Source organism: Portunus trituberculatus, chromosome 47, assembly GCF_017591435.1.
Source record: "Portunus trituberculatus isolate SZX2019 chromosome 47, ASM1759143v1, whole genome shotgun sequence".
Taxonomy (NCBI): domain Eukaryota; kingdom Metazoa; phylum Arthropoda; class Malacostraca; order Decapoda; family Portunidae; genus Portunus; species Portunus trituberculatus.
Window position 1 is genome coordinate 37257018 of NC_059301.1, and position 26688 is coordinate 37283705.

At 40.4% G+C, this 26688-nt stretch overlaps 1 protein-coding gene across 1 annotated transcript in view; it reads right to left on the reverse strand.

Moving 5' to 3' along the window:
* Positions 1-358: 358 nt before the first annotated feature.
* The window catches only part of LOC123520529, a 203601-nt gene continuing 177271 nt past the window's right edge, over positions 359-26688 (reverse strand). The window contains exon 7 of the mRNA XM_045282861.1: positions 359-936. Within this exon, the coding sequence (XP_045138796.1) occupies positions 743-936 (194 nt within the window). The 3' untranslated portion in view covers positions 359-742. The remainder of the gene's footprint in view (positions 937-26688) is intronic.

Here is a 26688-nt window from a genome sequence, read left to right on the forward strand (position 1 = left end):
AACCTTGATTTGGTGGGAGATATATGAACAATATCACTGACAACAACAAAATGTGAAATTAAGTTTCAACTGAATACCAATGTTGCATATAAAATACAATCAACACAAGATATCTGCTTTGTACTCAAAAATATTCCAATACATTTATGCAGGCTTTTAAATTACCATTGCATAAATTAGTCAATAATTTTTCTATGGCATCTGCCATGTTTATAATCTGATGCAACAATTAACCAAAGCAAAACAATACTATAATTTCCTCATTCATATATATATATATATATATATATATATATATATATATATATATATATATATATATATATATATATATATATATATATATAATCAATTTGCATGACATTATTTATCATATAGTGCATAAAAACTTAATGAGTTTCTTTTTCCATACTGAATATGAAATATTGTATATTTGAGTAAATAGGTACACTAATTTTTTGCAAAATAAACATTAACTATGACTGTATATTGAGCACAAAGCCTCTTTGTTTAAAATACATATTCTAATTCATCACAAAAGCAACAGTAAATAACTGTCAATTTTTCTTAAATTCTTTAATGTAAAGATAGCAAGGTTGAAATAAGAAAAACAAACAAAATAAAGACATTATCTCTCAGTCTGCATTTATATCACATTGAAGTACTAGGCTGTTAGCTAAAACATGCTAAAGCTACAAAGATTACTGTAAAATAATATGAGAATTAACACAAAATAATTAATTCATACAGAAACTGTTGTGGCTGATGTTGCTGTTTTACTTCTCATACTCACTGAACTCCTTTTTTGCAGCTGTGCAGTGGAAATATTATTGTTCTTTGCATTTTCCCTAATATCTTCACTTTCAAATTTTTCTGGATTCCTTTCACTTGTTTCAAGACTGACATCACTTTCAGGGGTGTGTGACCTGCTTTTTCCTGAAATTAGAAATTTTTTTTTTAAGTCATCACAGTGAATATGAATACAAACCTAAAGCTACTAATTTTTTCAACATAATCTATGAAGAACAGGATAAAATAAGACCTTAGGTATTACTGTAATAAGTTTAGCTGCAAGACAATTATTTTATGATTACATTAAAATTGGTCAAATGTTCTTCCTGTAACAACTATCCAAAGTGCAGAGACAATAAAACCTTGGTTATGATAGACAAGGGCAAAAAATATTTCTTGCTACTTCAGGTGCTTGTATAGGAGTACAGTAAAACCTCAGCTCACGACCATAATTCGTTCCTAAATCCTGTTCGTCACCCGATTTGTTCGTCCCCTGAATCAAATTTTCCCATAAGAATGTATTGAAATACCATTAATCCGTTCCAGACCAAAAAAAATCATACTTTTGTCCATAAAACCCATTCAAAATAGACCTTTAATGTATGCATGACATGAACAAAATAATTATAAAAAGCCTAAATTGTTTTACTTACCTAAATGCTATCAAAATTATAATAAAATGAATAAAAAAGAAAAGGTTATTTACTTGAGAGACTGGACATTGATGGCATGATGGAATGGAGGAAAGGAGGATGGGGAGGAAGACAGACAAGATCCGAGAAGACAATCATGAGAGAGGCAGCGTGCCAGAACTACACAACAGGTGTGTAGCGTCACAAGTCAGTGCCGCTATGTGGCGCCCTGTTATAGCAGCGAGGATAACGCCGAGGAAGCTACAGCAGAGCGTGCCAGTAACATCACCATGCCCAGGAAAAACAGGAGAAAATCGTGGTGGCACAGAGATTATGTTATGTAATATTTTCGTATGTTCCTGTTTCTATTTTCTTTTGTGCTTATGTTTTGTTTTGTTGTTGTGTGATAACCGGGTTGGCTATCACACAAACGGCTTGCCTGCCGGCGAGCCGTTTAACCACGTTCATCCCCCGAAATATCGTTCGTCCCCTGGGTCGATATATTGACAAATTTTTTGGTCGTCACCCGAATTGTTTGTCCTTAGAGACGTTCGTCAAGCGAGGTTTTACTGTATAGGAGTTTCATACTCTGTGTGAGAGGCATATCTGCAAGGTCAGCTTCAATATACTAAAAAAGTTTTGTACTAAAGATCATATTCATCACACTTACCAGCTTTATGTGCTATTTTACCTCCATGTACTAAACTGTTACAGGCTTAGCAGAATGTTCATTCAGTAACAATGATAAGCTAGCTTCACCTTTGGTGTTGAGGCATTGGAAAGTTTTTATTTGTTAATCAATGAATATACAGGTATTCCCTGATATATGATTCACTGTTACATTATATTTCAATGTAACAATATTAATCTTTTACTACCCTGGTTCTGCTATACGATCAGATATGTTTTGCTCTTACGATATGCTGAGTATGCACTCGTTCTATCCGTAGACTTTCATGGGTCAGTTACTCGTATCACTCATTCACTTTTAGTTTCATTGGAACCTACCTATTTTTACTCTGAAAAAATTAACTCTTCTATCTGATACAATACAAGCTAAATCATGGCGTAGGTTGAGGAAATACCTAGACATATTGATAGGTGGCACACAATTAGGTGGAGCCTTGCCAGTAGTCAATCCAAAGACTATATATTTACCATCTAATCTGTTTACTGAATTTCAATATAATATCCTCTTTAATTCAGAAAGTATTCAATAGGAATCCAACAGTACAAGTGTCAGATGCCTACATCATAATATAGCATATGAAGAAACAAGAAATGAAGTTGTGCTTGATATTTAACCAGCCATAAACATGGGCAGTGGGTCAGGAAGCAATGGGGACAGGGAAAAGACAATAAAAAAAAAAAACAATTAACAGAGGGTAGACTGCCAGGGGTTAGATTTGAATCTAGGAGATGACCCAGACATATATCCAAGACCAAAACAAGCCTTAATAACTATGGGGAGTGTTGTGTTCCCATATGGAGTAGTCTCCAAATGGTCAATGATAAACTGGGCATATTATTATAGGTTAAGTCTGAACCCTCCGAGTTCTCTGAAGGAAGGTTGATGAGTTATGGGTCAGGGAGAGACATGAAAGAAAGCAGGGAGGTGAACAGAATCTCTGAGCAAGGCCACCCTCAGCTATATAGCCAAAGAGGCATGCCTCATATAAACAGTAAATGGAACTATAAGTTGTAATGCAGTCTCTGAGATCAATTAGAAAGGAAGAGCAATCACAATAGGATGTTTAGGTATTATTTTTAGCATATCTGTTTATGTGTATGTACTTGAATCAATATGACACTGTTATATACTTACATTCCCATGTTATGAGTGAAGAATCATGTGTATATCTCCATGTGGTGTTGCTCTGATGAATAAGTATTTGTGTACAAGGTTAAAGTAGTTCTTGTGTATGGTTACCATGAGAAAGAGATTTGTTGATTGAAGTTATATCAAGATTTGTCATTATATTTGGTGGTGTTACATTGTCATTTTCGTGAATGAAGTGCAGTAACTATATGTGTATGTAATATATTTAGTGGTGTGTTATGTTCATTGCTTGCATTCATGCATTAAGTAAAGGTACTTCTCATAAGTAACTGGATGAAAGGGGGAAAGTTATAATTACTGAATATGAGATTTACTGATAAATAAAGCAGTGTTCAGATACTGTAATACTGTAATGAGGATATAGTAGACAACGTTGAGGTAGAATTTGTTCTGATGTGGATGTGAGAACATATTGATGAAGAGAGAAAAGTTTGAATTATTGCACAAACCAATTATGTTCAATTTAACATATAACATAAATAATAGGATAACAAAGGGCCACCAGGGCCCATCTAGGTTATCCTGTATCTTTCAAAGATTAACTTGGTCAATTTACAGTTTCACCCAACCAATGATTTCCTGATGTGGCTTACGTGTTTCTGGTGAGATATGTAGTGAATTGGTTGATGTTCTACATCACTTCCGTTGCAAATGCGTAGTTTTCAAGTTATATGACTTTTTCAACATGTGCCTACCTCTCATCCCCAACGATCTTGGGGGACCTGTGGGAAATTGGGTTTTTTGGGTGGGGGAGCATTAAAACGACTAACGCGCGTTGCAAAACAGGTCCAAAATCAACAAACTCACACCAAAAATGTGTAAAAATACATAAATTACACCTTTGACGGCGGGAGAGGTGGCGGCGGCGGTGGCTGACGCGAGGCTTGCTGTGTTATTGTTGAGCAGCGTTGCCAACGATTCGCTATATTTCTGGCTCTATCCGCTACATTTAGCGAAGCCACCCACCACCCCCACTGCAGGTACTGTATAAATGTGTGTTTAGCACGGTGTTGTGTGGGTTATCAGTCTAAATGCGTGTTTAGCACGGTGTTGTGTGTGTTATCAGTGTATAAATGTGTGTTTAGCACGGTGTTGTGTATGTTATCAATATGAATGTGTGTTTAGCACGGTGTCTATGTTATCAGTATAAAATGCACTCTTACCTATTATAATCTAAAACAAAATCGTAACCAGATTTTCTCAAAATTAAACCAAAAACCACAATAATAGCATTACCATTACCTTATGGGCGAGAGGTTGAGGGTTGTGGGGTTGGTGGCGCTGCTGCTGCTGCTGCGTCGTCATCTGACTTGCTATCAGACTCTTCCTGCAGCTGTGGGATGACGGGAAGGCCAGATGGCCGCTGCCTGTTACACTGTGGGCGGTACAGTCGAGTGGCCTCGATGAAAAAATGGTGGATAACTTTGTCTTCCTTGAATGTATGAAGGAACATATAATGAGCAAAGTACTGCTTGAAGTATTCGCTTCTCAACCCTGGCCGCTTCGCCCACTGCTTCAGGTCCAACCACAGGCGCTCAATGTTCTGAGTGTGGATATTGGGGTTGCTGGGATCCACAAAGTGTTGTTTGTGGTTAATCATGTAGTGCGTATAGCCTTCATCGCACAGTTTGCTATATGCACGCCACGAGTCACTATAAATTACACATCCAGATCGAATGTATTGTTTGATAATAGGTATCAGCGTACCAGCACTCCTGTCCTTATCAACAAGGGGCACAATAAAACACTTCTTGGAGATTCGCTCAATACCACCGAATGCCCAAAGCTGCCTCAGCATGCGACCACAATCGTACTTTCGCTTCACAAATAAGGTTTCATCTATCTCCACCTCAATCCCTTCACCACAAATAGCATCTTGATTGTCAAACACCACTCGGTAACCTCCGAACAAAAACTCCGCCAGTCGACACTGGTACTTAAAGCCCAGTTCAGACACTTGAGAACAGTGTCATGATTCCATTGTTTTTGAAGCCAATGGTTAACAAAACACACTATCTCAGAAGGTTTAAGATGAGTTCTGTCGAGAAAAGTCCCTTTGTAGTCCGAAGTAGTAAAATTACACTGCCTTCTTTTCTTCTGGTCCAACGGCCACAATACCAAGAATGCCTGTCTTCCCTATAAGTACAGGGAACTTTACATGATGGACACTGTACTTGTAAAGGAAGGACACTGTGACTTCTTAAAAAGTGGACTGCAGCTTTGTCGTCCAGATAGAACTCCTTGATAAACTTCCAGTAGTTGTAAGAACATCCATCACACAATGTAGCCATTCTGATACTGATTGGTAATGGGAAAGCCTACACGAAGCAAATTATTACAGTACTGAAACTTCGAAACATGTATGAAGAAGCTCTAAGTGAGTAGTTGTTAATTTATTTCATTCCTGATGTCCCAAACTTCAACTCCAAGACTTATATACTGAATAATTTTCACTGAAATTATCCTAACCTAACATAATAACCTGCGTAGCCCCAGACCCCCCTAACCTATTATCAGTAACGGGCATAACAGTAACAATAATACTAACCGGAAGTTACTGATGCATTATTATATACTAATATATATATATATATATATATATATATATATATATATATATATATATATATGTATATATATATATACAGTACCCTCCCGAGTTTAGCGCTTGCTTTCTTCTTAAGATATAGCGCCAAACTCGAGGATCGCTAAACTCGGGGTATTGAAAACAATGTAAAAACGCTTATTCATTCTGGCCCGGGATGAAGCTGATTTTTTTTCCTCCCCACTTTACTCCCTTATTTCAAAATACCGATAAATTGGTGGGTGTATTCTAGCTTGACATTGGCAATAATTTCTTGATCCAAGGGCTGTATAATAGAGGTTGTATTAGGGGGAAGGAACACGACTTCGCAGTTAGGATGACGGCCTTTCAGAAACGTTGGATGCCCGGGTGCGTTGTCCAACAGCAGCATCAACTTGAAAGCCAGATTGTTGTTCTCGCAGTATTTCTTTCCTTCAGGTATGAAGTGGTTATCGAACCAATCCAAGCAGGTGACAGCTGTCATGTATCCTTTCTTGTTGCAGGTCCAGTGCACATTCAGATTTTTCATGTCCTTGTTACGATAAGGGTGAGGGCGAGCAGTGGTGTACAGAACAAGTGGCTTCATTTTACAGTCTCCAGTTGCATTGACTGTAAAAAGAACACTAAAGCGTTGCTTACTTTCCTTGTGCCCTCTGGGCTTCCTTTCTTTGGCGATTATGGTTGATTTTGGTTGTTGTTTCCAGTGAAACCCAGTTTCATCGGCGTTGAATATTTGACGGAGATCGTAACGTCCTCAGTCATCTGTTTCAAGACACCAATGAAACTTTCCACCTCTTCTGTAGATGCGTCTGCTGCTTCACCCAGACATCGTACCCTCTTGAACGAGTGTCTTTTTTTTTTAACCTTGAGAACCAGCCATTACTAGCAGAGAAAGGTGGAGGATTGTCAATGTTTAACTTACGTGCCACTGCAGCATATATTTCTCTTGCCTTCTGTCTTACCTTACCAGAAGATATGCACACATTTCGGTCATTTTTGTCAACAATATATTTCTTCAAATAGTGTTCTGTTGTTACCATCAACTTGCTTGTAGGATGCGTGATGTGAGCAACTTGAATCACAGAGCTCCCTCGAGCGTCTTTCAGGAAACGTTTTATTTCCTCACATTTCGCTCTTATTCCTCTAACAGTAGACTCACTAATGTTGAACAAGTTTCCAACGGCAACAGGTCCCTTTCCAGCATCAAGCTTATCCAACACTTTGCCTTTTTCCTTCATGTTTAACAGTCTTTTCTTCTTACCCTGCCTCTCTGGCCTGCTTCCTTTTGCCAAAGTAGGTTTCTTCGAGCCACATGCTGCAGTGCCTCGTTTATTTCCTGACATCACAATTAATTAGCTTGCATATAAGAACTATCAAGATGCTGGTGGAAGAGGGCTAAGGACGCGTGCACACGTGGTCAGCTCAGTCAGCCAACTGCAGGAGTCTTGGGGCAGCATACGTGACGCTGCCCGGAAGTAAACGCGACCGATACTTGTCAAAGCAGCGCGAAACTCGGGGCGATACAGCGCCAAACTTGGGTTGGTAAGAATTTAGGACTAAGCGCCAAACTCGAGGATCGCGAAACTCGGATAGCGCTAAACTCGGGAGGGTACTGTATATTACATGATATAATACGTCATAATATATATTACATATGACATGCAGTATAATGCCCGTTACTGATAATAGGGGATAATAGAGGATGGGGGGGCTTCGCTAAATGTAGCGGATAGAGCCAAAAATGTAGCGAATCGTTGGCAATGCTGCTCAACAATAACCTAGCAAGGCATGCGTCAGCTGCCGCCGCCGCCTCTCCCGCCGTCAAAGGTGTAATTTATGTATTTTTACAGATTTTTGGTGTGAGTTTGTTGATTTTGGATCTGTTTTGCAACGCGCGTCATTCGTTTTAATGCTCCCCCACCCAAAAAACCCAATTTCCCACAGGTCTCCCAAGATCGTTGGGGATGAGAGGTAGGCACAAGTTGAAAAAGTCATATAACTTGAAAACTACGCATTTGCGACGGAAGTGATGTAGAACATCAATCAATTCACTACATATCTCATCAGAAAAACTCAAGCCACATCAGAAAATCGTTGGTTGGGTGAAACTGTAAATTGACAATTAACTTAAGTGCTTCAGAAATACTGTCTACACCCTCCCTAAGTAATCTGGCATGTAGCTCATCAGGACCACTAGCTTTCCTATCGTCTAGTTCAAGAATAAATTTCCTAATAATTCCCGGTTTTATATCAATATTTTCTAAAGCTCTTAAACTACTCGTCGCACTTTTGTAACAGGATTTCCTATTCTTTCCCTAGTAAATACTGAAGAAAATTGTTCATTCAATAATTCTACTATGTCTTCATTTTGATCCACTACTACACCATCTTTTCTGAGTGGTCCAATCCTATCCTTATTTCTTTTATCACTGACCTTGTAATAACTATATAATTTTTGGGATCTTTACTCCCAGCTCTAGCTAGTTTTATCTCTGCCTGCCTTTTACTTTTTTTTATAACCTTACTCAAATCATCCCTGACCTGTCTGTACCTAATCAAATCTACATCTTCCCCACTTTTCTGCAACTCTCTATATGCCCTCTTTTTCTCTCTGATTTGTCTACCTATCTCGTGAGTCCACCATAATGGCTTCCTGTTTCTCTGCCTTATATCTTTGTAAGGGATATACTGCATCACTATACCCTTTACTACAACTTTAAAAATATCCCACATCTCCTGTGCAGTTTTATTTCCAAAACTATCTTCCCAGTTTACCTCTCCTAATAACTGACGTAACCTACCATAATTGCCTTTCTGATAGTTTGGGACTCTAGTCTTATTCACTATATTATCCCTACTGGAATTAATGATAAATCTAATTTCACTTCACAATATTTAAACTGACATCACCGAGGCAACAAATGAGATGTCTATGCCGCTCCTCGTCAGTCTGTTGTTCATCCTCGTGTGGTCTACACACGAGCTCGGATCTCAGGTTTTTTGCCGGCTGCTCCTCGGAGCCTGCTGCTGCCCTTTTCTTTTCCTGCTTCTCCTCGGAGTTGTCCTGGTCAGTTTTCACCTTCTCCTTTACCCTGTGCTGCTGATACATGGTGGTACACTTCTCGATCTTGGGATCGTGTTGGCTTATTTGCCCTGTTGTCGGGTGGCCCCGTTTGCAGATGGCGGACCCAGCAGGCCTTAGCGATTCGCCCCTTCGTTCCTTCGCCTGGTTGGCTTCCCCTCCACGGGGCAGGAAACGCCCTTGCGAAGATGGTGCTTGGTCTGATGTTCAGCAGGGAAAAAGGGACCGCCGTGACCCTGGCCATGACAGAGCGTTTCAACTGGCTTCCGATTCGGCCCTGGCGGGGCCGAGTCAGCCCCGTGATGTCAACTCAGCTGGCCCATCCCTGGAGGATCGTGTCAGCCATTTGGGTTCCATCGTGGCGGACCTGATTGCGAAGCTGGACAGGCGTTCTCCTGAGACGGTGCCCCAGACTGACAGCGGGGACTTCAGTGGCTTTGGCAGCATCGAGAGCACAGGATCCGAAGACAGTGAGGTGCGGGAGACAGCGGCCGACCCGCTAGCGGGGCTGGATGACCTGGGTGGCCCACGGGGCACACTTGAAGACGCTGATTTTCATCGGGCTTTGGAAGAACTGGCGGGGGCATTTTCATGGTCAGGAGAAGAAAGGTGAGCCCCTGTCTGACCGTTTAGCAGGCATTTTAGATGATAGCCTCAGGCGTCGCCCCACCTCGGAGGGGGTGAAAACTACCTGTAGTAAGGTGAGGTTGCCCTGCAATGTTCCTAATCTGATTGTGCCTGGTACAAATGCAGTTATTACCAAGGCTCTAAGCGTGGGGGGCAGGCTGATTGATGCTCACCTGGTTTTCACCAATGGCCTGCTCTCCAAGGCCCTGGTTCCGGTTGCCCAGTGCCTGAGTGACATTGGGGAGAGGAAAGGTAAGCCTGTGGATGATTACCTGGATGGCCTGAATAACTGTGTACGTCTCCTGACTTCTGCAGTGTGTTACCTTAACCAGCTCAGGAAGGAAGTGGCCCGCATTCACGTGAACGGAGCTTTGCCGTTGGGACTGTGAAGTTGGCACTGCAGAGCTGTTCCCCTTTGATGTCATTAAGAAGTGTGAGGAGTTGCATCAGGCCAGGCGGCTAGGCAGGCCTTCTTTCCGCCCATACCGGTCAGGAGGTCCCGGGCGGACGGCTGCTTCCCGCCAGGCTCCCAGGAGGGCCCCTCCTTCCCAGAACTCAAGGTTTCGGTCTAAGCCTTTTTTAGGCCAGCGGCCTCCTCCGCTGAGGGGGAACCAGCAACACAGGCCAGCCCAGTGAACCCTTGCCGAGTGAGTATTACCATTAACTCTTTATCCAATACCTCTGACAATTTTATGAGCGGGAAAATTTTCACTGCTAGACAGCAGTGGCTAGCTCTTTCCTCCGATAAATGGATTCTTGATGTGGTTTGTGGCCATGTGCTTGAGTTTGATGAGCTTCCCTTACAATCTGCTCTGTCTCAGCCCCTGTCCCTTTCAGAATGTGACAGGGCGGCCCTGGATGCTGCGCTGCTTAGATTTGTGGAACAGGGTATTGTTGAGAGATATAAGCCCTCTCCTGGCAATGTTCCAATGTTTTTCCCACTGTAAAGAAAGACGGTACTACTACCAGAGTCATTCTTAACTTGAAAGAGCTAAATCCTTATGTTACTCACACTCACTTTAAAATGGATTCCTTTAAGGATGTGGTGCATTTAGTCCAGCCCCAGTGTTTTTTCATGACTATTGATTTTCAGGATGCTTATTATTCTGTGTATGTGAGACTTGAGGAAAGGTGTTGGTTCCATTTTTTTTTGGAAGGGCCAATGTTTTCACTTTACCTGTCTTCCTCAAGGGTTAACATCTGCCCCTCGGATCTTTACAAAATTATTGAAACCAGTGTTCTGTCACCTCCGGTCCCTTGGGATTATGGTCATCTGTTATATTGATGATTGCATCTTTTTTGCTCCCTCGGAGGAGGAGCTAATTAGCAATGAGTTATGCTCTGTATCTTTTTTATTCGGTTGGGCTCACTATTAATGTTAAAAAAATCAGTTTTGGTCCCTACTCAGGAGGTGGAATTTTTGGGAATTATTCTAAACTCATGCCTCATGACTGCTACTCTGCCTCTCAGGAAAATTATCAAAATTCAGGAACTAGGTCGGTTGTTGTTGAAGGACCGTGTCTCTTTGCGTGATTTAGCTTCTTTCATTGGCCTCGCTGTGGCTGCTGAGCCAGCTGTCGACCTGGCCCCCATTCATTACAAGTACCTTGAGATCATTAGGAACAGGGAGCTTGCCCGGCACCATGGGGATTATGCAGCTAGAGTTTCTTTGGATGAGCATGCGAAGGAATTAGTCCTTTGGTGGGTTAATAATGTTCCCTTGCAATCTAAATCACTGCGTTCTTCTTCCCCTGACCTTGAATTGTTTGCCGATGCTTGTCTGACAGGTTGGGGTGCCATTGTCGGATCCGCGACGTCGGGCGGCTCTTGGGCTCACGCAGAGTTAGACCACATCAATTGCCTAGAATTGCGAGCTATATTACTTGGTCTCCAGTCACTATGTAAGAATGTCAGTAATGCCCACATCCGCCTTCGTTCAGATAACACCGTGGCTGTCGCGTGCCTGAATCGTGGTGGGAGCACGAAGATCCGTCTTAACTTTTTGATAGAGGAGATCTATGCTTGGGCCGGGTCTCGGGGCATTACCTTGTCTGCAGCTCATGTAAAGGGTACCCAGAATGTGGAGGCAGATTCTTTGTCTAGGTTAAAGAATTTAGACACTGAATGGATGTTGGACCCCGTTGTCTTTCGAAGGTTATGTGACATGTTTTATGTTCCCGATATTGACCTGTTTGCGTCGCGCTTAAATGCCCAAGTGGCTACCTATGTTTCTTGGAAACCTGACCCTGCAGCTACTTTTGTTGATGCTTTTTCAATTAATTGGGCAGACAGGACTTCATATGCCTTTCCTCCTTTCAGTCTCATTGCCAGAGTGCTGCGGAAACTCCAGGATGACCGGGCTTCCTTGATCGCGATTCTACCTCTTTGGCCGTCTCAAGCATGGTTCCCCAGGGCCCTTCAGTTTCTTGTTCAGCCACCAGTCCTCCTCCCTCGCCTCCCTGTGTCATTACTGCAGAACCCTGCTTACATCCACCCGTGGGCCCGGTCTCTGGTGTTGACTGCGATGAGTTTATCAGGCGATCCTTTGAAGTCCAAGGCCTATCGCGAGACGTTGCCCAGTTTTTGCTTCACTCCTGGCGGAAGAGCACTTTACAACAGTATAGGCTGTATCTCTCAAGATGGGTGTCAGTTTGTCTCCGGCGGGAAATTAATCCATTTCTACCACCTTTAAGTTTTCTTTTAGACTTCCTACTGTGTGAATTTCCGAGGGTTCCCATTCGGAGTTATAGTACTATGAATACCATCTGTTCGGCCGTGTCTGCCATCGCTAAGATCGGGGGTCAACCAGCGGCTCAACATCTGTTGGTTATTAGATTTATGCGAGCCGTCTTTCAGGAGAGGCCTGCTTTTTCTCACTGTCAATTTACCTGGGACCCAGAGTTAGTGCTCAACTACTTAAAGAGTCTCGGCCCTGATGAACGTCTTTCACTCATTTAGTTATCCCGCAAATTAACTGCCTTAATGTTACTGGTTTCGGGGCAGCGTGGCCAAGTCTTAAGTTTCTTAGATATCCGTAATATGTCTATCTCAGATTCCATGATAGTTTTTCGTATTGGGGATCTCCTTAAAACTTCTAGGCCTGGTTGCCACATTTTTAATTATGTTTTGAAAAATATTCTGCGGACCAGATTATCTGTGTCTATACTACAATTGTTAATCATTTAGAGAGGACTAAGGACTCTAGGGGTTCCATCACTGGCCTTCTTTTGACTACCAAACCCCCTATTAAGGTGGCTTCCCAGGATACCTTACGGTGCTGGGTCAGGGAGGTTATGGGAGCCGCGGGTATTGACCTCACAAATTTTTCACCTCACTCTACTAGGTCCGCCACGTCTAGCAAGGCTGCGCTCCGTCTTCCGCTGTCCTCCATCCTTTCATCTGTGGGCTGGTCCAGGGAGTCTACCTTTGCGAAGTTTTATGGGAGGCCAATTAGTAAGAAGGGGTTATTTGCACAGGCGGTGTTGGCGGAGGATGGGTCTCCTCCATGAATATGTAAAATGTACTACGGGTTATTGTGGTGGATTTCATATGATTTCATTGTTTTTCCACATATTTGTACTTAATTGTATGCTTTTGGCTGGAATACATGAAGATGATACTATATGGTTTTCAGTCGTTCCTGGTTTTGGGGTTCGGCTTGGTTTGAGGACCTGCTCTAAAGCTCTCATTTGTTGCCTCGGTGACGTCAGTTTAAATATTGTGAAGTGAAATTGTAAGATTAAACGATACTTACCAAGTTGAAGTTTGATCGTAATTTCACGAACATTTAAACAACGTCACTGAGGCAGTAAATGAGATGTCTATGCCGCTCCTCGTCAGTCCTTCAGAGTGTTGGTTTGAGGAACAAAGTATAAAAATTACAAAAGCTAAAAATTAAACAGTGAGTGAAGAAAAAAACCCAAAACACAGCGACCAAGAAGCCGGGGGAGGGAAGGGAGGACATTTACTGCCTCAGTGACATCGTTTAAATGTTCATGAAATTACGATCAAACTTCAACTTGGTAAGTATCGTTTAATCTTACAATTATATGATGGTCACTGTTTGCTAAAGTCTCTCCTACCTCAACTTCCTTTAAACAATGCTCAATATTTGTTAGTACTATGTCTAAAACCTTCCTCCCCCTAGTATGTTTATCTACCAACTGCACTAAATAGTTATCCTGAAAACTTTCCATAAACTTATTTTCACTAGCATCTGCTACCATCCTCTCCCAGTTTACTGACTTAAGATTAAAATCCCCTAAGATAATTGTCTGACTAGTACACCCCCTATTTTATCTCAACTACCATAAGGTTGTCTACATCTACTGACTGGTTAGGTGGTTTATAAAAAGCTCCTACTCTAATAACCTTACTTTTGTTTACTCTAACATCCAGCCATAAGGACTCTACTCTGTTATCTACCTTAATACCATTAACCTGACTGGAAATGAAGGACTTTTTAACATAAATAACTACTCCTCCACCTATCCTACCATTCCTCTGGTGTACATACATAATGTATCCATCTACTTTATATTCTTTCCTATTTTCCCTAAACTTTTCCTCATTTACCCATGCCTCTGTGACACATACAACATCTAAGTCCTCCTCAACTATATAACTAGATAACTCGTCCTTCTTGTTCCTAAGACTCCTGGCATTTACATAAAAACATTTAAGTCCTGCTATCTTCCTAGATGCTGTCTCCTTATTTGGAATCCTAATCTTATTCTCTCCTATTTGCACCTGGAAATCTTTCCTAATCTTTTCACTATCTCTGTTTATCCTATCTAATTTATGTCTAACATCTTTCTTCTGGAATGCATTTGCTACCTTACCCACTACACTCCATCCCAACTCCCCCCTCCAGACATCCACTCAGCACATCCACACCCTTCCTACTCAGATGCACACCATCCCTAGCATACAAATCCCTTCGCCCATAGAACCTATCTCATACATCCACAAAGCTGACACCCACATCCTTACACATCCCTTTTACCCGATCATTCACACCAATGGCCCTAGACAACCATTCCCTGCTAACATACACATGAGGCAAGATTCCTGACACTATACACCTCCTACCACTCTCCCTTATCTTGCCTAACATTTCCCAAAATCTTGCCACTAACTCCTCTGACCCACCTGCTCTGACATCGTTCCCACCTACGTGCAAAACTACTACACCCTCCCTCTCCATCCCCCCAACCCTCTTCTGCACCTCCTCACTCACTGCCTTCACACCTGCACCAGGCATACACACGTTCGTCCTCCTATCCCTGTCTTTCCCACAGAAATGCTATCTAAGTACCTAACCTGAGAGTCACCCACCACACACACCTGAGTGTGCTAAGCACAACCCTCCTCCTCCTCTCCTCTACCCCCTTCTCTCTCCTTTCACTCACCACAACCACTTCATTCACTCCACTCTCACTCTCCCCCTCCCCCTCCAACAAACCGAACCTATTTTCACACTCAACAGGTTTAGTCCTATCCTCCCTAACTGCCTCCGCTTTCCTTCCCCTCGCAACCTGCCATCTCTGTCCATCCTGACTACTATCTTTCCCAGTCTGGCTCGCCTGCTCCCTCTTCCCCACTCTGCTCTTCCCGACAGAGGGCCAAGCCACCCTGTCGCCCTCAGAAGGTCCAACCTTCGGCCTAACACTGATCTCCTGCCTAATTTTTTCCATTGCCTCCCCAAGCCTCTTAACCTCCTCCTTCTACTCAAAGATGAGAACTTCGTTCGCACTTTTCCCCTCACTTAGCTTTCTCATTTCCTCTCGCAATTCTCGGTGCTCAAGAGAAAGAACTAAATTCTCGCTCTTGAGCCTACACACCATACACTCAGAAAACTCAACGACCTTCCTGTCATGCCCACACATCTCACACACAACAAACTCGCCCAATCCCACCTCAACACTCTCTTTCACGCACTCAATCACACTCTGATATACCTCAGTAGCTACCGACATACTAATTTACAATCTGTTAACTCACACACAAATAAAAATACTTGGTGATGGCGGGGTGGGGGAACCGCGGTGGTGGGGGGCCTAAGTGAGGTCAACTAATCCTCTTTCAAGGTCAACTTGACGGTTACAAGCCTAGTCTCCTCGCTCTACCAAAATACTTTTAACTCACAAACACTGATTCTAACCACTATTTCACTTTAATCTAACACTTCCAGTACACACTTTCACTTCACTAACACTCAAAAGCACCACACACAGACACCAAGCACAAAAACTACTCGCTAACTATAAAAACAACAGCCAAAAACGGAGTGCACACACAACACGTCCACTCGCCACCGCAGCTACCTCAATGATGAGTTACATTGTTGCATTCGTATATGAGATTAAAGTAATTTTTAAGCATGGTTGTAAGAGGAACTGTAATGATTTGCAGGGGAGAAAGTGACATAAGGAACTGTGATTGTTATTTGCTGGCTCCATATCAAACATCTTATGTATAGATATTATTTCTGTTAATGAAAAGAGAAAAATCAGTTGAATGTTTATAACCAGTAGCCAGAGATTTTGTGCAATGTCGTGCAACAGCATGGACCACGGCATGGTGATAGTGGTGAGATAAAAAAATTTAAGGTGGTTGGATAAGAAAATTTAAGGTGGATTAGGGTCTAGCCAGCAACCTTCAATTGCATGAACTAGCACTGCTATAACAATGTTACCTAACTCAACTACTACTCAGCACATGGTAGCATCCTCAACTTAACACAATATATTTATACATTGAAAGAACTGTAAATCTCTTCACTATATTTTCATAATTTGCTTGATATGCTTTTCACCAAGAAAACAGTTAAATCTCCTCCAGCTCTGTTATACAATGACAATGTCATCAACAAAACCAAACAACACAAGTTACTAGGTGTGATCTTAGATGATAATTTGTCCTTTAAATCACATATTCCAGAATTATATCTTAAATTGTCTAGTATTGCCTCTCTTCTATATCAAGTTAAAGATCTTATGCCTAACAATATACTTAAAATTCTTTACAATACCCATGTTTTGCCACACTTACAATACTGTACACCAGTCTGGTGCAATACATATCCCATTCATCTACTTCCCCTAGTCTATCTACAAAAGAAATTAATTAGGATCATAAGTAATTCCAGTTACTTTGATCACACACCCTCTATTTAAGGACATGAGCATTATAAAATTATTTGACATAAACAAATTATATATTGCTGTATTTATGTACAAACTAATAACAACGGGTAATACTACTAACATACTTCCTCAACATAACTACCCAACTCGCACTCATGAACACCTCCGGGTACTAAAACATAAACTCACTAGCATATTCTGGTCCCAAGATATAGAATAATATACTTCACCCTATCAAAGCCTTACCAACACTCTGCTCTTTTAAAAGGCAATATAAAAATCACCTATTATCTCAATATTGACAAGGTATTTGTTTTATTGGTCATTGTGGTCATGCTAACTGATCTGTTCTTGTATACTATAATGTTAATCATTGTGGTCATGCTTACTAATATTACTTCTGTATCATTTTGTATGTATATTATGTCTTTGATAATGGTGGTTTTTTGCCCGTATTATTCTGCTATACTAACGGTTAAGTTTTGCTTGCTGACTGATTCCTAAAAATTATTGTATTTATATTGTTACACCATGCCGCACCTCCAACACCTCTGTGACACTGGCATAGCTTCATGCCTCACCCACTCACCTCCAAACACACATGTACACACATATACACACATGCACACAAACCTGAACCAGGCAACCAAACCACTCCAACAACACACACGCACACGAACCTGAACCGAGCAACCAAACCACTCTAACAATACACACACACATATAGCAATTAATAACAATATTTAATATGCTAATGCCTGACAAACTTTTAATTTCATGTAGGCTGCTTACATTAATAAGAATATATGTGTTAAAGGTTAAATATGATTACAGTTGTAAGCATAATAAAGTGTCTCAAGTCTCAAGTGTAGTAATGCATTACTAACTTTTTTAAGGTTTGAGTAACAGAATACCCAAAATAGGCAGACTTTCCCAGTGGCCAGGAATGTAGCCTCCTCTATTACCATTGTTTTCTCTGGGAAAATTATATTTGAATAATGTGACATCTCTAGGAATGTAACCCTTGGGTTAATCAACAAATGACTGTACTTTTCTTTGTTAATTAGTTAATTAGTTAATAACTGAACTTACTTGTTACACTCTTAAAGCTACACTTTATTGTTGAACTTAATTGATTCATTTTTCTATATTTCAGTTTCAATTAACTTAATTTTCTTCATTTTTTTTTTTTTTTTTGTCTGCAGAGCATTTCACAAAATAGCTGTTCAAGAAGGTTTATTTCATCCTATTTTTCAGAATGTTTAGGATCTGAGTTAGGCATATGTCATTATGTAAAGCCACTTGCTTGGGACCAATGGTCGGACAAAAGAAATTTGGTTATTCAACAGCACCAAAAGCACAAAATACCAACACAACATGATAAATGCTTACACAGTGAAAAAAGAACAAAACATCATAAACTGAATACATCAAATGTTGGGCATCGCTGCACAAAACAACCGCGGCATACCTGGAGCTAGCTCGTAATGCAATTTGTGGCCTGTAAGTCAGAAACTAGGTCATAACTCAAGTTTTGGCTCAAAAGTCAAAGCAAAAAATCGATTGAGCAATAGTTCATACCTCAGATTACTCATGTCAGGCTGCTCATAACTCAAGGTTCCACTGTATAAAGTCTCTCACTTCCAGTACTCCTGATATTAATCTGTCTATATTTGTATACATTACTTTTAGTGTATTTCTTTCCCTTCTCAGATATACCATTTCCTTACCCTCATGTCTATTATACACCTGGCATTTCTTGGCATTAAACTCCAATTTCTACTTCTTGCTCCATTCATAGATCTTGTATAAATCTTCCTACAACAGCATACAATCCTCTCTGGTTTTGATAACTCTTAGTAACTTTGCATCATCAGCAAATAAATTTATATAACTTTATCCCAATGTGAATGTCGATTGCATACACTTGAAACATAATGGGGGCTAACACTGACTAGTTACTTTACCCCAGGATGAGCATGTATCTCTGATCACAGTTCTCATTTCCCTATGCTTCAAATAATCTCTTGTCCATTCGAGCAAGGTTCCACGCAGTCCTCCTATGTACTCTAGTTTCCAAAGAAGTCTTCCATGCGGGACTTTATCAAGAGCCTTTTTAATGTCCAGGTTTACTATGTCTACCCATCCATCTCTATTTTCAAGTCCTGCTATAACTCTTGAGCAGAAACTTAATAAGTTTGATACACATGACCGCCCTGTCCTGAACCTAAACTGTCTGTTCGATATGACTTGCTCCTCTTCTAGAAATTTAACCAATTTTTCTTTGATAATTATTTCACATAACTTCCCTACAACACTTATAAGTGACACTGGTCTGTAGTATAGTTTCCAATATCCTCTTTGTGCACTGCAGTCTCCTGTAATCCTTGGCAATTCAATGTCCTATTAGGTTCTGTGAAATCATCTTCTGCAGTGAATACCGTTTTGAAGCTCTCATTCATTATTTTACACATTTCCTTCTCTGTTTGGGATGTCTTTCCTTCTTTAATAATTTCTTCAATTGTTTCCTTATTCTTTGTTTTGCCGTTTATAAACTTGTAGAAAAGTTTGGATTCATCTTTGCTTTTATCCACTACATTTTTCTCAAACTTTCTTTCTTCCTCTCTCCTTACTCTAATATATTCATTACTAGTATCTTTCTACTGCCATCTGTTATAGTCATTTCCCTCCTTTAAGAGTTTCTTCCAAGCTTTATCTTTTGCCTTTTTTGCCTTGTATATATCTAGCATTGTACCAACCATGTATTTTTTTCTGAACTCTATAAACAGGAACAAACTTTTTTACTCCTTCATTGTATTTCTGCAAGAATATGTCATATTTCTCTTGTACAGTCTTTCTGTACATAATATTACTCCACTCAATATCAGCAAAATCAATCCTTAACTTTTAAAAATCCACTCTTGCATAATTTAATCTCTCTCCTTTATAGTCCTCTCTGTAACTGATCTCATTTTCCTCTTGCATTTGCATTTCTAATGTCATATGATCACTTATCTCCATTGGACTAACGTATTGTATGATTGGAGGGGACTCTGGATTCTTTGTGAAAACTAGTCAAGCAACGATGGTTCTTCTTCCCCCCTGTACCTTATTGACTCTTCCACCCACTGGTCCATTGTATTAACCATAGTCAACTGTAATACTTTCTTGCTCCACTGCCCAGCATTATCCATTACTTCCATCTCTTTCCAGTTCATTTTTTTACAGTTAAAGTCTCCAACTAAGAGTATTCTTCTATCTCTTCTTATCATGTTATCTAGGCACTTTATCACCTCTCTTTGCATATCTTTATGCTCTTCTGATCTCCATGTATTAGTCTTTGGTGGAACTTATGTAACTATAATTTTTCTTTTCTTCAAATCTTCTGTTCTGATTGTTACTCCCATTACTTCCACTTTCTCCTCATCATATTGCACATCCTCCACACATACATTATCACGAACCATTATTAGCATTCCTCCTCCCCCTTTATCCTTCCTGTCCCTTCTCTTTAAAGTTGACATGGATCTCTTTTTTCAGTTTTGTTTCAACAATGCACATTACATCCGGCTTTTTCTTTTTCAAATAATCCTGAATTTCCAATATGCTTAATAACAACCCATCTATGTTAGTATAAATCACTCTTAATTTATTGCCTCCACGACCTCCTCTTTTTTCCTTAGGTACCACTTCTTTAGTCTCATATCCAGAACCCTCCAGTAAAAATTCTTCTCTATCTCTGTCCTTTTCTCATTTTTTTTCCTTAGCTTCACTTAGCACTTTCTCCTTTTCCCTTTCCTCTTTTTATCCATATTTCCTTGTGATCAACATCATCAGCAAGCTTCCCTTTTCTAGCCATAATTTCCTCTACAACCACTTGAGATCTCATTTTCACCTTCATTGGTCTCCTACCCCCTTCATTGTATCTTCCCAGCCTAATCACTTCCTCCATCTCCTGATCAAATTCTTGTGTGCTGTCTTGTACTTGTCTGATAACAGTTTTGGCCATTTCCTTTTCTTCACGTTCTCTCGTGAATTTTTTTGGATTTTTCTTTTCCCTCATCCCATAAATCATGAAGATTTTTTTCTTATCCACTGCATCCTGCACCAAATTTTTTTTTTTCCTTGATAACTTCTATTACAACGACTTTCGTTTTCTCCTTAATTTGTCTCCTTATCACTTCTGAAAATTTGACTTTTTCCTCTTCTTGCTCCTGTTTCCATTCATTTTTTTAGTTCTTTCAACTTGTTTGTAATCCTGTCCTGCACTCTAGCCTGCAAGCTCTTTATAGAGCTTTAATAATTTTGGCATGTGGTTTTTAGAATGTCATTTTGCTTCCTTATTTCCTGAATCTCCTCTTTCATTTCCTGGTTTATTGCACTGACTTTCTCACATTCAGCTACTCTCAATTTCAGGGCTGTGTTCTCCGTTATCAGTCGGTCTTGTTTGTCCATGAGACTGGACATCACCTCCTTTATATATCTTAATTCCCTTTCTACATTAATAAGCCTTCTCATCCCTGATATCCATAGTATCATCAGTCAGTTTCCTTAAACCAGTAGGGGTTTCTATAAAGTGTTGGTTATCACTCGGCGTATGTATTGATTCCGCCATAGGCCTAGAAGCGCTAGGCATATGACAGAATCATTATTCATTCCTTATACGTGATCTAACACTTATCTAATCAGGAAATAGGAGAACCTATGGCCCCCTCTTCCCTCGTACATATGTCTAAGCCTGAATCCAACTCTTTTTGTAGTAATCTTTGCGAGCTGCTCAGATGTGTGTGTCCTGCTCGATGGCTGCGCTCCGTGTGTGTATTTACTTAGTTGTATTTTACGGGAGGGGAGCCTATGCTCATGTTGTCCCATCTCTGTATCTCACAGTGTCTAATTAAAGTCGTGTATATACTTTGCACACACCACCTCTCTGTCCAGTCCGTTCCATATATCTATCACTCTATGGAGAAGCTGTTTTTCTTGAAGTCCTTTCTGTAGTTGTCTTTTCTGAGTTTTAGTCCATGTCCTCTTGTGTCCCTTCTGTCCCTCTTCAGCAGGTTGATCCTATCAGAAAGCTCCATATTATTCATTATTCTGTAGATGGTCAACAGGCTGCCTCTTTCTCTTCTCTGCTCCAGTGTTGGTAATTCCAGTCTCTCCAGTCTCTTTTCATACATAAGAGCCAACAAGGTTGGAGCCAGTTTGGTGGCCGCTCTTTGTATCCTTTCAATTTTCCTGATATTCTTCCTCGTGTTAGGTGACCACAGTACTGCTGCATACTCCAGTCATGGTCTGATCAAGGATACCAATAACTTTTTCACCATATCTTCATCAATATATGAGAATGCAATTTTAATATTTCTCAGTAAGTTGTAGGTCTTACCAACAATTTTATTTATATGTTTATTGGGGGACATTTCTTTTGTTATGAGAACTCCCAGGTCCTTTTCACTTTCCACCTTCTTAATCTTCTCTTCTCCAAGTTTATATTGTCTTGTTATCCTATTTTTGCTCTTCCCAAATTCCATTATGCTACATTTCTTAATGTTGAATTCCATCTCCCATCTTTTACTCCATTCCCATAGTCTATCTAAGTTCTGCTGTTGTGTTCCACCATCATCGTGCGACCCAACTTTCTTCAAAAGTTTTGCATCATCTGCAAAGAAACTCATATAGCTTTCTACTCCTTCGTCCATGTCATTTATGTATATTGCAAACATAATTGGGGCCAACACAGAACCTTGCGGAACCCCACTTATAACTTCCTTCCAGGTGGACTCCTTATCTCTAATTGTCACTCTCATAGTTCTTCCAGTTAGGAATTCCTTCATCCATTCCAGCAATTTTCCTTTTATTCCCCCTATATCTTCCAGTTTTCTTATTAATTTTCGATGTGGAACTTTATCAAATGCTTTTTTTAAATTTGAAAATACACTGTCAACCCATCCATCTCTTTCCTGTGTTATGTCTATGACTCTAGAGTAAAAGCATATAAGGTTTGTTACGCATGATCTTCCTTTTGTAAAGCCAAATTGTCTTTCATTAATTATGTTATTTTCTTCCAAATGTTTGGTCCATCTTTCTTTGATCACACATTCACCCATTTTAGCTATTGTACTTGTTAGGGACACTGGCCTGTAATTTGTTAGGTTCTCTTTACTTCCTCCTTTACATATTAGCACAATATTGGCTTTTTTCCAGTCTTCTGGTACTTTTTCCTTTTCAATAGAACAGTTTATTATATTGTATACCTTATTTGCCAGCTCTTCTCTACACTCTTTCAATATCCAATATGCAATTCCATCTGGACCGTGTGATTTTCTTACATCTAAATTTCTTAGTTGTATCATTATTTCCTGCTCTGAAATAACGATGTCTCTCATCGCAGGAGATTTATTTCCTAGTTCTTCATAATTAATGGTTTTTCTCTTGTAAAAACTCCTTGAAAGTGTCTGTTCATTATTTCAGCCATTTCCAATTCATCGCTGTATTCATTATTTTCATAAACTAGTTTCTCCATCTCGTGTTTGTTTTTTAACTTTCCGTTTATATATATATATATATATATATATATATATATATATATATATATATATATATATATATATATATATATATATAAAACATCTTTGGCTGATCCTTGCATTTTTCTATTATGTTTTTCTCATAGTTTTTCTTTTCTTCTCTTCGTATTTTAACATAGTTGTTCCTTTCTCTGATGTAGTCTTGCCACTTCATTAGACGTTTATCTTTTCTCCATATCTTCCACGTTCTATCCCTTCTATCTCTTGCTTCTTCACATTTTCTATTAGACCATTCTTCCTTATATTTGTCTTTAATTTTCAGTCTCGGTACATATCTATTTACTCCATCATTATAAATTTCTTTAAATGTCATCCACTTTTCCTCCACTCTTACCTGGTTGTCAAATTTAGTCCAGTCTGTCTTTTGGAAAAAATCTTTGAGTTCTCTAAAATTTGTTTTGCTATATGTCAATCCTCCTTTTCTATGTTTTTCATTCCGTTCTTTCCTAATCACTTCCTTGAAGGTTGCTACTATTAGTACATGGTCACTTTTTGCCAAAGGTGTCTTATACTCTACTCCATCCACAATGTCAGGTTCCGTTGTAAATAATAAATCCAGTCTCAATGGCTCTTCACTGTTCCTAAATCTGGTGTTTTCTTGAATTCATTGCGTCATTGTATATTCTATAGTTAACTCCAGTAACGTGTAACCCCATGAATCCTCATTTCCCTCTGTTGTCATATCTTCCCAGTGCACTTCCTTACAGTTGAAGTCCCCATTATTACAGTATTTCTTTTCTTTTTTAATATTTTGATTAGTGAGCATTCAGTGTCTTTCAAAACTTCCCCATATTCTCTTAGACTCCAAGATCTTGTCTTGGGTGGTACATAGCAGACTATAAATTCTCTCTTCTCCATATAATTTTTCTAAACTACAACTGATATAATTTCTGCACTGTTTTTGCCATAATTCACATTCATTACCTTTAGGTTTTTTTGCTTAGTATCATCACTCCTTCACCCTGTTTTGCTTCTCTATTTTTCATATAGATATTGTACAGCCCATTTCCAATGGGGTTTTAGTGTCAGTTGATATAGTACAAGTGCAACAACAAGAGCAAGAACAAGATGCCCAACCGAGCAAAACGAGAGCAAACAACAAAAATATACCGGTGACGACGGAGCGTCCCAACAACAACACCACCCTCCACCAACTCCCTCACAGCTTTGCCCTCTACCCACGCGCAGCCCACACAAGCCGCCAACGGTGCACCGAAACCCTCTCGAAACATTCCCGAAACCACCACAACAATAACTAAATAAACCACTTCTCCCCATGATCTTAAGATCACAAAAACCAAATACACCCATCAACACCTCAACAGAATATCAAAAAACCTGAGAACAAATTTAATTAACGAAATCTGCCATCCATGCGGGAGCCCTCCTATTCCTTACTGGACGAGGCTCTGGAACTGGACGAGGCTCAACAGACACAGAGTCTCCCTCTCCCTCCCGAAGACTCTCCTCCTCTTCATCACCGGAACACTCCGCAGGTGGTTGTACTACTGGCCGGACATCCAACACATGCCTCGGCATACCATTAACAACAAGATTATTTGGAGAATTCACCTGTGTAATAGTCCCTTTTCCCCACTGAGTAGTACACCTAGCACCAGCAGGTTTCACCCACACCTCATCTCCAATATGTACAGACAACTTCTCACTGCTCTGTCCCCCAACTTCAGGGTTTTTCACCCACAGGTATCTCCACTCGTAAGTATAGACTGAGCGCTGCGGTACCGATAACTCATCCTGCCCATATCTTGGTGTGCTGTTATACCAATACACAGCTTCCAAGGGAGAGATACCTCCTCTTTCAGCAATTGCCTTTACTGTCCTGTGATGTCTCTCAACAATCCCGTTCCCTGACGGTCTGTATGCAGCTCTAAATACCCCATCTATATTCCAGCCTCGCAACATATCAGCCAAATGTTGAGACCGAAAAGCTGTGCCATTGTCCATCAACAACTCGTCTACTGGGCCCCTCTCCAAGAAAATGCTATCCAGTTCATCAGCTATGCAATGCGCATCCTCTCTCACTAACTTTCTCCAAATAGCAAAAAGACCTGGGCCACAGTCCACCACAGATAAATATGGCACCCCTCTGTAATGGATCACGTCAACAGCCAATCGCTGCCAGTTAAACTTGGTATATATTTCTCCCTTTTGATGTGTTACAGGTGCAGGATCAATTGATTGACACCTCTCACAACCTTGTACAACCCTCTTCACATCATTCCTTGTCACAGTCTGGTCAGCCTTTTTTGCCAAGTACCAAGTTCGATCAACTCCCATATGATGCCTATTGTGAACTACACGCAAATCTGCTATTACTCCTGAGCACATATGTTCACTTTGTACATTCTCAACGGTCGAGGCAGCTCCCAGCCAGCTCTTCTTCACATGAGTTAACATATCAGCCTTATTCCAATCTGATGGCACCAACAATACCTCAATCTTCAACCCAAATTCTTCGATTAACTCTCTCAGATTTCCTAACCTGCGCTTAATGAGCATTTCTGCTGCTCCCTTTGTGTGCACTCGCTTTTCTGTACTTATCACACTTTTTAACCATGCCACAACAGTAGCAGAATCAACCTTCAACTCTAACGAAGTTATGCCCCACTTCAACGCCAGATTCACTCCCTTTAAAACAGTCTCCAGTTTCGCAACATTAATATGGTTAAAATCATTATTCTTTCTCAACCAGGCAGCATCCTCGACTGTTCTTCCCTCGATCTCCAACACTGTTCCAATTGCGATTTTACTTGCATCCGTCCAAACTACTCCATGAGTACTCCGAGGCACCAACCAGCTCCCCCTCACGGGATCCTCCCTAGCAACTCTATCCATAACCTCCTTGATCATACACATAGTCTGGTCACCAACGAGATCCTCCCAGTGAAATCCTTCTGCCTGTCGCTTAATGTAGCTACAGGCAACCCGTAACCATCCCGCAACAGGGTAATGCCCCACAAGCATCCCACATACTGAAAATAGCTCCCGCCTGGTAAGGGTGTCACCAATCTCTGGCAATGTTTTTCCTCACCGAAAAACCAACTCGTCTCCTGATTTCGACAACTTCAATCCCAATACTGCAGTTCCCTCTCCAACTGCTTCCGGAGATTTCGTAACAAGCCCGTATTTATTCAAACGTTTGATCACATCCTGCACCGACACCCTACTTTCATTGACCGCAATGTCATCTATATACGAACTAGTTGCTACCCCGATAACAGTATCCAAACTCAGCACATATTTTAACACTTTTGACATTATACGAGGAGCTGAATTCAAACCAAAACCCAATCTAGTGAGACAGAATATTTGACCTTTATAATTAACAAGTTGGTATGGCCACAATTCTTTATAGATCTTTAATTGAAGATAAGCCGA